This window comes from Panthera onca, chromosome D1 (genome assembly GCF_046562875.1).
Source record: "Panthera onca isolate mPanOnc1 chromosome D1, mPanOnc1 haplotype 2, whole genome shotgun sequence".
In the NCBI taxonomy this organism is placed as follows: domain Eukaryota; kingdom Metazoa; phylum Chordata; class Mammalia; order Carnivora; family Felidae; genus Panthera; species Panthera onca.
The window spans coordinates 76,695,884-76,712,075 of NC_138348.1; the positions used below are offsets into that span (position 1 = coordinate 76,695,884).

Genomic DNA, 16,192 nt, shown 5'->3' on the forward strand with positions numbered 1-16,192 from the left:
ACCATCCAGGACCTGCTGGAGCAGGAGTGCGGCGTGGTCATCGAGGGCGTCAACACGCCCTACCTGTACTTTGGCATGTGGAAGACCACCTTCGCCTGGCACACGGAGGACATGGACCTTTACAGCATCAACTACCTGCACTTCGGGGAGCCCAAAACCTGGTACGCGGTGCCCCCGGAGCACGGCCGGCGCCTGGAGCGCCTGGCCACCGAGCTGTTCCCGGGCAGTGCCCGCGCCTGTGACGCCTTCCTGCGGCACAAGGTGGCTCTCATCTCGCCCACGGTCCTCAAGGACAACGGGATCCCCTTCAATCGGATCACTCAGGAGGCTGGCGAGTTCATGGTGACGTTTCCCTATGGCTACCACTCTGGCTTCAACCACGGCTTCAACTGCGCAGAAGCCATCAACTTCGCCACCCCGCGATGGATCGATTATGGCAAAGTGGCGTCTCAGTGCAGCTGCGGGGAGGCCAGGGTCACCTTCTCCATGGACGCCTTCGTGTGCATCCTGCAGCCTGAGCGCTATGAGCTGTGGAAGCGCGGGCAGGACCGGGCTGTTGTGGACCACACGGAGCCCACCTCGCCAGACAAGGGGGAGCTCAGCGCCTGGGGGGGTGGGGGGGGGGGGAGGTCTGCCCAGAATCTCCACCCAGTTGGCAGACATGAGTTGTCATCATCGTCCTCAGGAACAGGAGGCTCAGGAGTCGACTGCCCATGCCTGGGCCAAGACGCGCTGCACACTCCGGACCCGAGGCTAGTCCTGCCCCGGGACAATGCTGGCTATCAGACCCCTGCAACCTGCCTTCGTGCTATGGCTTCCGCAGCTCAGAGTCCTTGAACGGACCTTGCTTCCTCCGGTCCCTCCCAGTCCTTCCTGGTTGCCTCAGATATGCCACCACTTGACACTGTTAACAATCGTTGGAGCTCTGGGCCAAGGTGGAGGTTGCAAAACGCTGTTATGTTTCTGGTAGAGCCCTCCCGAAATGCTGCTGAACTCTGGATCTCCGGCAGTAAATAGCATCAGTTCCTTGGTTTCATTTGCGTCTCGAGCTTGTTGTGGTTAAGAAGATTAGGTTTGGCATCAACCAGATTCAAATCCTAGCTCTGTCACTCACTAGAGGTTACGGGAAACTGAGCAGGTCAATGCACCCTTTCAGAGCTTCAGAGCCCTCCTCTGGAAAATGGGACACTGCACACTAGGCAGATTGTTGTGAGGACCTTATGAGCTAAGGTGTGAAACCATCTTTTTTTTTCTTTTATGTAGGCTCTAAGTTGGGGCTTGAACTTATCACCCTGAAATCAAGAGTCAAATGCTCTACTGACTGAGCCAGCCAGGCACCCTGCATTAAACCATCTCTCTCTCTCTCTCTTTCTCTCTCTTTTTTTAAGTGTATTTATTTATTTTGAGAGACAAACAGAGTGTGAGTGGGGGAGGGGTAGAGAAAGAGGGAGGATCTCAAGCCAGCTTTGCCCAGACAGGGCTTGAACTCAAGAAACCATGAGATCATGACCTGAGCAGAAATCAGGAGGCAGTCGCTTAACCAGTTGAGTCACCCAAGTGCCCCACATTAAACCATCTTTTAACAGTGCCTACCATGAACTGCCCTATACTCAACCAACAGTAATTAACATTTTTATCTTGATTGCCTCTTTAGGGGCCACCTGGGAATATGGGCTCTGTCTAATCTTTGGAAAAGTCTGGGTCAGAAGAGGAAAGATTTTACATGAGCACTCTCAAAATAAAAATAGAAGAGAAAGTCCAAAGGAGACTTATAATTACTTTTTGGGAAGGGAGCTGAAACTCAGACTAAAGACATTAAGAGGGAAGTCTGTAAGGTGCTAAGAGTGTGTGAGTGTGTGTGTGTGGGGGGGGGGGTGTGTGTGCGTGTTGTTTCCTTCTGTTCTCCTGCAGCCGTTGTAAGGAGTGAAGCCTTTGTTTGCCTGGAGCAGCAAGGAAATAGGGAGGTAGATTTTCTGTTTCTCCAGCGAGGCTTGGAGATAGAAGAAAGAGATAGGTGTGGCCATAAAGAGGCCGGGAAGATGGGCCCTAGTCCCCAGGATCCACGGTAGACAAGAAAGGAGACTTGGGGAAGCCTGCCTGGGCCTAGAGAGGTCTGGGGAACTCAGCTACAGCGAAGGCTCGTTGCTACTGCTCATCAAATGCTGGCCAGGACATTCCGAGAGGGACTTGTTTCTCTATCCGGGACAACCGGAACTGTGGAGGGAGGTTCTGGTGCCTGGAAATGCCCATTGTAGGGAGCTGCGTGGGCTCTGCCTGCCTCCTTGCGGACCTTCTGATGGAAGATGTGCCTCAGGACAGTGGGTCACGTGACATCTCTGGGGACCTGAGATTTGCTGCTGGCCAAGGAAGAACAGTCTGTCTTGTGGGTAGAGAAACCTGTAGTCATTGGGAGTTGTGTGGGACCTCTTGCAACACGTGAGACACAACTTGAAAAGATGAAAGTCACTGCAACGAGGGCGCCAAGAAGTTAGAGCTGCTGGACGGGGGTCCTCAGCCGGGCCGCTGTCAAATAGAGGCGCTGAGGTTAAGCTCTAGTTCTGGAGAGCGCCGAGCTTTCTCTCTGGCTTCTCCCCGCTGCTGGCCTCTCCTGCCCCTGTGCATCTCTGCACCTCGTGGCCTCTCCAGCCCTCCCATCAGTAAACCCAGCCGATGGGGCCTGCTGCACAGTAGCGGCTGTAACCATCGAGCCAGATTTCCCGGGGCCCGGGCCACTCCCCACAGTGTCGCTTGGCTGTGAGGCAATCTCCCGTGGCCTGACTCCAGAACGTTGGAGGCTTTCCTTTCTCACCATCACAGAGCCAGTGACTGACTCCCCAGGGTGACTCCCGGGAGAGTCGGACTCTGCTTGTCCGCTACAAATGGCCTTCTGTCCTCAGTATGGGAAATTCTAGGAAGGCCGTCAGTCTGGATGGTGATCGTGATTCCCTGTTGATTCTTCTTCCCTCCCTCCTCCCCTCTAGCTTCTTACTTTGAATGGTCAGGCAAAGAAACAATCATGCTGTTGACGTGGTTTTATGTTTTCCCTCTACCCACAGACTCGGTTCCTCGATATGTCCACCCTGCATGCTGATGCGCAAAGTTGATTCTGGGGCATGATATAGTTAGCAAAGCAAACCTTTCTGTGATCACTGTTTTTGCCTTTCCGGCGCTGTTTTTGCCCTTACTCAGAGACGAGAAGTGGACTTATGGGAGAATAGCCTTTGAACCTGCGCTTAGTCGCAGCAAAAAATCGTTGATTTTCTCTGAGCCAAAATTACGGTGCAAGAGTTCTGGGCAGTGCTGTGGGGTGTCATTGTGACAGGCACGTAGGAGGTGCTCAGTTCATCTGGATGTGGATCTCTACACCCTAGCTGCCTCGAGGGCAAGCACGAGGCCAGGGACACGCTCTTGGATTCTCTCTTTCTATGCTGCTCAGTTCTACGACAGCCCTCATCACCACCCTCACGGGCTTACCCGTGCCTTTTTCTTTGTAATTAATGGACTTTATTTGTTGGAGTAGTTCACAGCAAAATTAAACAGGAAGTACGGGGACTCCCACATCCCCCTCCCCAGTCTCCGCCACCAGCATCCACACCTATGTGGTACAGTTGGTAGAGTTGATGACTCCACACTGACCCATCATTATCACCCAACGTCCCTAGTGACACGAGGGTTCATTCTTGCAGGTGTTCCTTCTGCGGGCCTGCCAAATGTATAAGGACACGTACCTACCCCTATAGTTCTGCGCAGAACGGGTTCGCCCTGACCCCTCCCAAACCCCGGGCAACCTCTGATCTTCGCACTGCCCTCATAGTTTTGCCATTTCCAGAATATCGTATAGTTGGCCTCATACAGCAGGTCGTCTTTTCAGATGGGCTGCTTTCACTTAGTGATATGCATTGAAGTTTCCTCCATGCCTTGTGGCTTTAGAGCTCATTTCTTTTTATTGCTGAATAATATCCCATTGGATGAATATACCGTTGCCTATTTTTCCTCTCTCCTACGGAAGGACGTCTTGGGTGCTTCCGAGTTTCGGCAGTTATGAATACAACTACTATAAACCTTCAGGGGCAGGTTTGTGTGTAGATGGAAATGTTCAGTGCATTGGGGTAAATACCAAGGAGTGTGGTTTTGCTGTATCACATGGCAAAAGTATATTTAGTTTTGTAAGAAAATGCCCAACTGTGCCTCACCCATTATTTTTACTGGTAGAAAACTTATTTTTTTTTCCTCCTGATCTACCACATATTTGTACAAAAGGTCACATAAGCTTGTTTGCAAATTCCACTCCTGGTCGTGTTTGGCCTTGTTGTAATGTTACCAAGGCAAGGTCAAGTTTTCGTACAGAGTCAGGAACCAGAAGACCCAACCTTTATGCAGCCTCCTACACTGATTTGTTGAGTAATCTTTCAATAAATCCGCTCTTCCCTCTGGCCCTCCACTTCCCTGTTTGGGCAAACAGAGCCCTTAGCGCATCGCACCTGTTAGAGTTTGCACACAACGAGTTCAGACCAGGGCAAACATAACTTGTGCCAAATAAATATTAGCTATTATCATTATGACTTAAAAGCCAGAACTTGTGAGACGGTCATAAGAAACCGTACTTGACTGCTACTTGTAGAGGTTGGTGTTTGGGTCTCAGGACTCCTGTAAGAGTTATAATAAAATGTTTCAGTTAGGGATTTGGCTATTTGGCCACTCTGAATTATTCAGAAAGATGAACCATGACACCATTTCAGTTTCTGTGTGTGTGAGGAGTCCTTTCCAGATATTTAGAAAGAACTTCAGCGTGATAGTTATATCACTGGACTGTGGCTATCTATGGACTTGAAGTTGCTTTCCCCCCCATAAGTTTGTGTTACCTTTCGTCATTTTAAGTAGGAAACCACAGTTGGAAGGAATTGGTGACAGAGATAAGCCGAAAGGAAACCGATCTGAGTCGAGCAGAACCCTGGTGAGGCTCAGCCCTTCAGTCCAGCTGCCTTTCCCATCCCACACTGCACACCAGCCTGTCCCCCTGCAATTCCTCACACGCTCTTGTCCCTCAGTGCCCCTCACAGCAGGGTAATAGTGATGCCCTTCTCACGTTAGTGGTGGGTATTGCAGGGATAAGCAATTTCAGGGAGGACAGAGGAAGGCAGAACTGAGCACTGCGGGGGGGAAGTTATCACTGGAAGTGCCAGTCTACAAAAACTTAACATTTGCGTGGTGGTCGAGTTTCTGAGTTTTCTTCTTCTTCTTTTTTTAGTGTTTAAGGTGGGGGGTGGGGCAGAGACAGAGGGAGATACAGAATCTGAAGCAGGTTTCAGGCTCTGAGCTCTCAGCACAGAACCTAATGCAGGGCTTGAACTCACAAACCATGAGTTCATGACCTGAGCCAAAGTCGAAGGCTTAACCGGCTGAGCCACCCAGGCGCCCTGGGTTTCTGGATTTTCATACCTCACCTGTGGTATCCTGGTATCCTGTGTCCTAATTGGTCAGCCCTCAACCCCCACCCTAACAAGCCCTATATCCAGGCCTGTAGACCTCAGACAACATCTTTTCTCTGTCCCATCTCTCAGAGCCTCTTCTCAAAAGATTCACATCCTGTCTGTGCATTTTGGGGCTCATTCATTCATTCATTCAGCATGTTTACTGGGCACTTACTATGTACCAGGCACTGTTCTTGGAATCAGGGAAACAACAGTGAAAAGGAAAAACTTTCAACTCTCCTGGAGCTCAGATTCTCATCATCAAGAGTGACATATAGTAACATGTCAAGTAGTCACAAAGGCTATGAGGAAAAATAAGCAGAGTAAAGGGTTACAGAGTGACAGGGCTGCTATATTTGATAGGGTGGCCTTTTTAGGGATGTGGGAAGAGACTTTGAGAAGACCGCTTGGGGATGTGCCATGAGGACATGGGAAAGGGGGTATTGTTGTGGGCAGAGGGACAACAGGTGCAAATGTCCTGAGGTGGGAGCATCCTTAATGCACTTGCAGATTAGCAAAGTGGGTGGAAGGCAGAAGTGTGAGAGGGGGTGCCTAGTCAGGGATCTGGACTGGGGAAGAGGCACAAAATACAGTAACTCAGTTAATGAACGCTGCTCTGTATAGCCACTGAGTGGTTGTGGTGGTTGGTGTTTTAGGTAAGCTGAGGAAAGAGGAATTTGGGGACCAGAGAGCCTTTGAAATCACACATAGTTCACAGCCAACCCTGGAAGCGGCTCTGTCTTTCCTACCAAATGCAAATGCTGAGAGCAGGAGTTCTATATATTTTGGTTCCCTGCTGCATCCGCTAACATGGCGTGTGTTGGACACACAGTAGGTACTTTAGACTTGTACTGAATCAGCTGAGACTCCAGCAGACACAGCAGGTCCCTGGCATTCACCAAGTTAATAGCCATTTCAGCTATTTATGAGCAACTCAGATTAACTGTGTGCAGTCGATATTTTATGAGGCCAAATAATGCAGAGGGCTATGAACCTAGTGTGAAGGAAGGAGACCTCTTGCTCCTGGGAAGTCTGCAGTAGGAATTCTCTAGCCAAACAGCTACCAGGCGAATGATCAGGTGTGAGTTGAACAGGCAGTAGATTTAGAGTGAGACTGTGCAGGGGCACCTGGGTGGCTCAGTCGGTTACGCATCTGACTTCGGCTCACGTCACGGTCTCACGGTTTGTGAGTTCAAGCCCCACGTCGGGCTCTGTGCTGACAGCTCGGGAGCCTCGAACCTGCTTCAGATTCTGTGTCTCCCTCTCTCTCTCTCTGCCCCTACCCCACTCATACTCTGTCTCAAAAGTAATTAAACATTAAAAAAAATTAGAATGACACTCTGCACAGGTAAATCCCAGGTCCAGATAATAATATTCAGGAAAGTGTCATTACGAATTGACAAAGATGTCAGGATCCCCTGTGAATGTCAAAGGTCTAATGAGTTTCTCCTTGCTGAGAAACTCCTGGGAACCAACTGGCCTAACCTTACTCCTCTTGTGATTATATCACCTGGACTGTACTTCCCCATGACCCTCTAGGACCCTAAGTACTTTATCTTACCTCTGGTTTAGCTTGTGGATTACACCAGATTAATACGATTGACTATTATCTCTCTTGGTTTTCTGTGTGTGGTGACAACGCAATGCATATTGTTGGTTGAATGAATAAATGACTTGAAACCATCAGCAGAGTTGAAAAAAGGATTAGCATCATAAGAAACAACTAAAATAAGTCAACAGTCTCTATTATAGCATTATCGCTTTTGCATTAATTGTTTTAAAATAAGATATCCAGGGGCGCCTGTGTGGCTCAGTCAGTTAAGCATCTGACTTCCCCTCAGGTCATGATCTCACGGTTTGTGGGTTTGAACCCTGTGTCTGGCTCTGCGCTGACCGCTCAGAGCCTGGAGCCTGTTTCAGATTCTGTGTCTCCCTCTCTCTCTGTCCCTCCCCCACTCGTGCTCTGTTTCTCTCTCTCTCTCAAGAATAAACATTAAAAAAAATTTTAAATAAATAAATAAATAAATAAATAAATAAATAAATAAAATAAGATATCCAGCTCTAAGCTGGGGGGTTGAAATAACTTGCAGGGGGTGCCTCCGTGGCCCAGTCAGTTAAACATCTGACTTCAGCTCAGGTCATGATCTCATGGTTCGTGAGTTCAAGCCCCACGTCAGGCTCTTTGCTGACAACTTGGAGCCTGGAGCCTGCTGTAGATTCTGTGTCTCCCTGTCTCTCTGCCCTTCCCCACTCACCCTCTCTCTCTCTCTCTCTCTCTCTCTCTCTCAAAAATAAATAAACATTAATTAAAAAAAAATAAAGAAAGAAATGACTTGTAGAACCAGAGGAACACTCTGTTTCTCACATTCCAAATGCGATTCATTCATTCACTCAACGAACATCATTAGGCACCCTCACAGCCCAGCACTGTACAAGGTGCTTGGAATATGACATAATATGGAGTTTATGATCTGCTTGGAGACACAGATAAGCTGTTAGGCAATTTCACCATGCCACAGCTTTTCAGCAACCATAACAATACCCGGGCTCTCCCCAAGCCACTGGTTTTAGAGCCCCTAGAGAAATGTATCGTTTCGGGGGAGCACTCAGCCTTAAGTTCAAGGCCCAAGCCCCATGGGGCTCTCAGAGCTGTTACTGGCTATAACGGGGCTCATGGCAGTCTTCTTGCTTGCTTTTTTCTCTATGGTGGCTGAGAAATGGATACGTGCCACCTTTTTCGGGGAGAATGATGACTGTTCCAGACATCTCTATTCCTTCCTCGCCAGTTCCGCAGGGGGAAGGGGGCTGGCTTTGAGTTCCCCAATGGCTGTTTCACTCTGGAAAGTGGGTGTACCGTACTGTCAGATCCCTCCCTTGACCTCTGCCCATGGCATTGACGTTCCATGGGTCCTTTAGAGAGCATTTGAATTCCATTTCCTGTGTTCCATTCTGTCTTCCCGCTATCTGCCCTCCCCCCCCCCCCAGCTATGGACTGAATGTGTTCCCTCAAAATTCATACACTGAAACCCTAATCCTCAATATGATGATGTTTGCAGGTGGGGCCTTGGGAATTGGATTGGTCATGAGGATTAACGCCCTTCTAAGAAGAGATCTGAGACCAACGATTTCTCTCTCCACCATCGGAGGTTACACCAGGGTCTGTAAACCAGGCAGTGGCCCTCACTAAGAACATGACCATGTTTGTGCCCTGATCTCAGACTTCCAGCCTCTAGAACCATGAGAAATAAACGTTCAGACAGCCAGTGTATAGTATTTTGTTAGAGCTGCCTTAATGGACATAGACACCCTCCACACTGCTTGTCTAGAGTTCCCACCGGTTACTCCAGGGGAAAGGTGAAAGAAAGAGCTAAAGAGACGGGGAAACACAGCTGCCGTATCGAGTGTGTGCAGCGTGCCAAGAACGCTGACTTGCAATTTATACACGGCATTCATTTTGCCTTCCCAGAGGTTGGTCTGGAGAGTCAAGCGGATGGAGATTTGAAGCCCAGCTCTGCCATTTGTTAGCGTGGCCGTGGGCAGGTGATTCACATCGCAGAGGCCCAGCTCCCTGGAAAGACGGTGTAGCAGAGTGGTTACCCACACACATTCTGTGTTCAAACCCCAGCACCCCGCTCATAAACCGTGACCTTGGTGAGCTGCCTCGTCTCAGCTTCAGCTTCCTCTTCCCTACAAGGGAAACGATAATAACAGTACCCACAACAACAAGGTGGTTGTAAAGCTCAAGTAAGTTAATATAAGTGAAACACCAAGTAGTAACCAGCTCAAAGTTAAGAACAGGCCATTCGTTCGCAGCTGCTTGTTGACTATTTTTTTAAAAAGTGTAATTTCAGCACAGTGTTTGGCAAAAAGCACACAACAGAGTCGCGCCATGACCGATGTTTTTATTATTATTATTTTGTGTTGCTTTAATAACATTGTTACCTTTATTCGGTTTTTGGTTATTAACTATTATTTCAGACGTCAAGGTGACAGACCTCCAGTCTTCCTTGCTAAAATGCTTGAAAAAAAAGAATGACAAAGGAAAAGGACTGTAGCTGTCTGTCACTCAAAGCGTGGTCTGGATCAGCAGTATGGACATGGCTTTCGAGCTTGCTAGAAATGCAAAAGCTCAGACTCCACCCCAGACCTATGGCTCAGGAAGCCCTGCTCCAGGACACCGGCTCTCAACCCAGCACATTTGTAACATACTGACGTCTGGATGCCCTGCCCCCACGCTCCCCACCTCATTTTAATGGCAGGAGTATAAAATCCGGAAAGTTCCCTGGGTGACGCCCACGTGCAGCCAAGTTGAGGACCACCCATCTAGCATGTGGCCCATGGGGAGTTAGGCCGCAGGGGTGGATGGGAGCTTAGTTTTTTCAGCAAGTGCCAGTGAGAGTTCTGGTTTGTTTTCTTGCTCTTCGGGCCCAGTGGAAATAGGAAGGGACACAGAGAGGACACATTCCTCTCTCCCCGCCCCCGCCCCTGCCATTCCCGCCTTCATTCCAGGGAACAGGACACGTGACAAGGCTCTGTGCAGGCTTCTTGGCCAACATTTCTGCTTCTCTTTATTGTGGATCACGGTGTCCTGGCTGTGTTGGCTCCCACTGTCTCTTTCACTCAGGTCACTGTGCACACGGGGCTTCGCTTTCCAGCTGTGGGAGTTTGTATTTCTTTGAAGTGGGGTCCTTCTCTTTCCATCCATTCCTGTCCACTGCTCATGTCACTCAGAGGCTGCTTGGTTGGAGAGAACCTGGCCAGAGACTTCCTGACCTTTCCTGTGAGACCTTTGACCCCTGGTGGAAAATTCACATTCCCACCGGGCTCAGGCGAGTTATCTAAGTGAGTATTACCGTCAAGATGTTGGTTTATGCCCCACAGTAAGACCAAGGACTCGCCCTGGGGCCAGCCTGCTGTCTCGTTTTGTGGGAATGAGGGTCACAAGGCTGTCGTTTTCTGCATTTTCCAGAGAAGTTGGCAACTTACAATTTTAGGAAGAAAACCTCCAGATTTTGAAATGTTGGCAGCTAATTGAAAAACTTAAAAACCCTATCAAACACTTCTGGAGACCAAACTAAACATTTCTGGAAGCCAGAGTTGGCCCATTGTTCTCTGAGACATGCCCCCTGTTGTAAACAGCCAGTTTGGGTTGCCAAGATGCCACAGTCATGGAGACCAACTTACATGATCTCATTCTACCTTTGGAGCCAGTAAAAAAGGGAAGATACTCGGAGTCCTCTAAGTCATGTGACCAAAGGTTTATAGTCCAGGCGGCTTGTTAGTTCAGTAGACCCCCTACAAGCCTTCCGTAAGCAGGCTAAGTGTGGCTATTTCTGACTCACACCCTCACATGTCCTCCTATGGTTGCAGGGCACCTCCCTGCCTGACCTGGGGCCAGATGGCATAGGAGTTGTGCCAAGACAAAGGCCTCAAATGTCCAGGGACTATAATAGCAGAACTTGCTGGAAGAGCAGGGGGCACACACGGTGTTGGGCAAGGTGAAGGGGACAGGCCTGTGGGAGACCCAGGAACTGAGTCCATAGTCTAAATGTCATTGGAAATGTAGTAGAGCTCTTGGAGGGAGGAGGCAGGGGCATAAAGCATCAAGAGGGGGCATCTTCACGGGGAGACAAGCATTATACTGTCTGGTAAAAATGACGTCATCTAATCACCACTGGTGGCCAAAATCAGGAACTAGCTAACAAGTCAAGGGAGAAAGTTCAATGAATACGGCCAATGTCATGGTTTCTTCTGAGCCTTTCCATTTTCTTCAGTAAAGCCTTTTTAGACAAATCAGAGGGTGGTTTCATACCATGAACCTCTTGGGTTTTAGCGTGAATATGCAATGACTTAATTGCCTTCGTGGCATGTAAAATAGTTGTGCATCTTACAATCAGTGGTATCTTAGGGGCACCTGGGTGGCTCAGCAGGTTAAGTGTCCGACTTTAGCTCAGGTCATGACCAGGGTTCACGAGTTCCAGGCCTGCATTGGGCTCTCAGCTCTCAGGGCAGAGCCCACTTTAAGTCCTCTGCACCTCCTGCCCCTCTCTCACTCTCAAGCACGTGCACTCTCTCTCTCTTTCTTGAAAACAAATGAACATTTAGAAAAAAATCAACGGTGTCTTAGAGGTGATGAAATTCATCCACCGAACCTCTTGGCACCTTGATCTTGGACTTCCGAGCCTGCAGAACTGTGAAAAGTAAATGTTCGGTGTTTCTACCACCTTTTGGTGGTATTTTGTTATAGTGCCCGGACAGATTACTGCAAATACTAAATAGTATTAATAGGGGTTAGGCAACACAACCAACCCAAGCAGTTTATCCGTATCTATAGAAAGCGGATTTAGGTCTTCTGTCTCCATCAAAGCCTCCCCATCATGTTTGTATTATAAGGAAGAATGACTAAGTGCCTGGTGTTCTATGAACAACTAATGGAAAGGAAATCCTCTTGAGAGTTTTTCTAAAATGCATACTTACTAAATTTAGTGGTTTCTAAACTTCAACTCAATTTAATATTATTTGCTTTAAAAAAAGGTGCGCCTCTGGGGCGCCTGGGTGGCTCAGTCGGTTAAGCGTCCGACTTCAGCTCAGGTCACGATCTCGAGGTCCGTGAGTTCGAGCCCCGTGTCGGGCTCTGGGCTGATGGCTCAGAGCCTGGAACCTGCTTCCGATTCTGTGTCTCCCTCTCTCTCCGCCCCTCCCCCATTCATGCTCTGTCTCTCTCTGTCTCAAAAATAAATAAAAAGGTGTGTTCCTATTTTTTCTCTGGTAAGATTTTTTCTCTAAAATTTAAAATAGACAAGCATAGAATGAAAAAATGTTACTTATCCTGTCATGCAGAGATAATTACTGAACTCTCCTCAGTCTTTTATGGTTTGCATATGTTCACACAGTGTGGTCATGCCAGGTGTACGATTGTTTATTCTAGGTTTCTAATTTTTCTTGCTCTAATAAACATGTTAATAGCCCTGCAGTTTCTTTTTTTCCTGCAAAGTTTTTTTTTTTTTTTTTTTTTTTTTTTTTTTTTTAACGCTAGTGTCGTTAACCTACAATTAGTTTCAGGTAGACAATCTAGTGATTTAACACTTCTATACAACACCCGATGCTCATCAGAAGTGCCCTCCTTAATCCCCATCACTTATTTCACCCATCGCCCGCCCACCTCCCCTTCGGTAACCATCACTGTGTTCTCTATAGTTAAGTCTGTTTCTTGCTTGTCCCGCTCTCTCTTTTTTCCTTCCTGTCTTCATTTGTTTTGTTTCTTAAAGTACACATATGAGTGAAATCATATAGTATTTGTCTTTCTCTGACTGATGTATTTCACTTAGCATAATTAATACTCTCTAGCTCCATCCATGTCACTGCAAACGGCAAGATTTCACTCTTTTTTGTAGTGACTTTTTTGTATTGACTGAATAATATTCCATTGTAAGTATCTATCTATCTACTTATCTACCTATCACATCTTCTTTATCTGCTCAGTTGATAGGCTGCTTCCGTAACTTGGCTCTTGTAAATAATGCTGCAATAAACATAGGGGTGCATGTATCCCTTCAAATTAGGGTTTTTGTATTTTTTCAGGTAAATACCCAGTAGTGTGATTACTGGATTATACGTTGGTTTTATTTTTAATTTTTTTCTTTTAATTTTTTGAGGAAACTTCATACTGTTTTCCACGGGGGTTGCACCAGTTTGCATTCCCATCAACAGTGCATACACAAGTGTTCCTTTTTCTTTGCATCTTTGCCAACGCTTGTTGTTTCTTGCGTTTTGATTTTAGCCATTCTGACAGGTAGGAAGTAACATCTCTTTGTGGTTTTGATTTGCATTTCCCTGACAATGAATGATGTTGAGCATCTTTTCATGTATCTATTGGCCATCTGGATGTCTTCTTTGGAGAAATGTCTTTTCATGTCTTCTGCCCATTTAAAAAGCTTTGTTTTTAATGTTTATTTTTGAGAGAGAGACAGACAGACAGACAGACAGACTCTGAGTGGGGGAAAGGCAGAGAGAGAGGGAGACACAGAATCTGAAGCAGGCTCCAGGCTCTGAGCTGTCAGCACACAGAGCCCGAGGTGGGGCTTGAACCCACAAATCGTGAGATCATGACCTGAGCCGACGTCAGATGCTTAACCGACTGAGCCACCCAGGTGCCCCTTTTGCCCAATTTTTAATTGGATTATTTGGTTTCTTTTGGTGTTGAGTTGTAGAAGTTCTTTATATATTTTGGATACTAACCCTTTATTGGTTATGTCATTGTCATTCAGTAGGTTTATTAGTATTTTCTTTTACTATGCAGAAGCTTTTTATTTTGACGTAGTCCCAATAGTTGATTTTTGCTTTTGTTTCTCAGGGGACATGTCTAGAAAGATGGCATTATGGCCAGTGTCAGAGAAGTTACTGCCTGTGCTCCCTTCTAGAATTTTTATAGTTTCCTGTCTCACATGTAGGTCCTCAATCCATTTTAAGTTTATTTTTGTGTATGGTGAAAGAAAGTGGTGCAGTTTCAGTCTTTCCTTTTTTTTTTTTTTTTAAATTTTTAATGTTTTTTATTTATTTTTGAGACAGAGAGAGACAGAGCATGAACGGGGGAGGGGCAGAGAGAGAGGGAGACACAGAATCGGAAGCAGGCTCCAGGCTCTGAGCCGTCAGCCCAGAGCCCGACGCGGGGCTCGAACTCACAGACCGCGAGATCGTGACCTGAGCCGAAGTCGGACGCTTAACTGACTGAGCCACCCAGGGGCCCCAGTTTCAGTCTTTTCTATGTTGCTGTACAGTTTTCCCAACAGCATTTGTGGAAGAGATTTTTTCCAATTGCCTATTCTGCCTCCTTGTTTGAAGATTAGTCAACCATGTAATTGTGGCCTTATCTGAGCTTTTTCTCTGTTCCATTGATCTATGTGTCTATTTTTGTGCCAGTATCATACCTGTTTGATTACCGGAGCTTTGTAATATAACTTCACATCTGGAATCGTGTTATCTCTAGGTTTGTTTTTCAGTCTCAAGATTGCTTTGGCTCTTCAGTGCCTTCTGTGGGTTCCATACAAATTTGAGGATTGTTTGTTCTAATTCTGTGAAAATTGCCATTGGTATTTTGCTAGGAATTGCATCAAATCTGTGATTGCTTTGGGGAGTATGGATATTTGAACAATATTGGTTCTTCCAATCCATGAGCATGGAATGTTTTTTTTCCGTTTCTTTGTGTCATCTTCAATTTCTTCCATCAATGTTTTATAGTTTTCAGAATATAGGTCTTTCACCTCCTTCGTTAATTTTATTTCTAGATACTCTATTCTTTTTGATGCAGCTGTAAATGGGATTATTTTCTTAATTTCTCTTCGTGCTGCTTCATTATTAGCGAGTAGAAACACAATACATTTTTTACATTGATTTTGTATCCTGTGACCTTATTGAATTCATTTATCAATTCTAGTAGTCTTTGGGTGGAGTCTTTAGGGTTTGCTATATAAAGTATCACGTCATCTGCAAATAGTCTGAGTTTTGCTTCTTCCTTGCCCATTTGGATGCCTTTTATTTCTTCTTCTTGACTGATTCCTGTTGGAAAGTTTTATTTTTTACTTCCTTAATACAAAGGCAATATACATTTGTTCTAGATAAGTCGAAATATATAAATTATTCAAACTGAAGAAAATTTAAAATATCAAAGTTTAATACAGAATGTTCCGCATTCTCACATTGACAATGGAATCGATATTAAAAGGGAACATGTAATCGGCAAGAAACAACAAGCCAGAGAAGCTGCTTCTGGTCCCCTCTCTAAATATCCAACACCCACTTCTGTCTGCATGCCTGTCTGGGCCCTTTGGGGCCCAGAAGTTGAGCTAAATTACAGCTGGTACAAAGAGGTCTGGGAGTCACTCATGAGATGAGCCTCCAAGGTTCACTAAAGCATTACCAGAAATGTGATGATACTTTAAAAATTTTATTTATTGAATCTTCCCTTGGGGAGAGTGCTGTAGATGATTGGAAGACAATACTTTGATTAGCTACTTGGGGAGGGGTGTAAAGTCTCCAAAGGGCCCTCTTGAGTAGCCAGATGGTCACTATCCTTCTAAAAGTGGTAGGTTAGCTGCACAGTTTTGGTTTGCTCCCTGGCGGATGGAGGTTTGGGGCAAGAGCAAGATTGCTGAGCCCCACTGTCAGAGATCCTACTTCTCTGCTGTGTCTCAGAGCACCCAGACTTTCTGATAAGTAATCAGATAAAGAATATTGATCCAGAGGGTCACCATATTATTAGCCCATCCAAGGTACCTGTCTCAGCAGCTCTCAGTTATATATTTTTCTGAGATCTTGCTGAGATACAGGGATGGATACCAGATGTCTCCTCCAACCTCAAGCCAGGTGTTGAGAGCGGCTTCTTTCTGTCTTGGCAAACGGGTCAGTCATGTCATTAGCTGCCATTGTCAACATAGAAACATAGACAGTTGTTTAAAACTGAGCGATACTGATTGGCTCTGATGAAGTTAGAGGAGTTATATTTATATTTTATGTCTGTATAGTCTATTAAATACCTATGTAGTACTTTTTATGTGCCAAGGATATTTCCAAGCTTTTTTTTTTTTTTGTATCCTGAATTTCACCACATCTAAGACAATGCTGATTATAAGATGCACCATTATTTTACATACCACTGAGACAATTAAACTATCCCACACTATGAATTGTAAAATGCATCTCAACTCTGGAGATGTTAAATGTGA

At 46.2% G+C, this 16,192-nt stretch overlaps 1 protein-coding gene across 1 annotated transcript; it reads left to right on the top strand.

Annotated features, from left to right (window-relative positions):
• On the top strand, positions 1-1,032 carry LOC144612850 (lysine-specific demethylase 4D-like). The gene has a single exon (XM_078432598.2). It carries the CDS (start codon positions 76-78, stop codon positions 835-837), a length of 762 nt encoding a protein of 253 aa, XP_078288724.2. The 5' UTR covers positions 1-75; the 3' UTR covers positions 838-1,032.
• The last annotated feature ends 15,160 nt before the right edge of the window (positions 1,033-16,192 follow it).

Coding starts and splice junctions, on each gene's coding strand:
- LOC144612850 (XM_078432598.2), top strand. CDS start 76: ATGTGGAAGACCACCTTCGCCTGGCACACGGAGGACATGGACCTTTAC.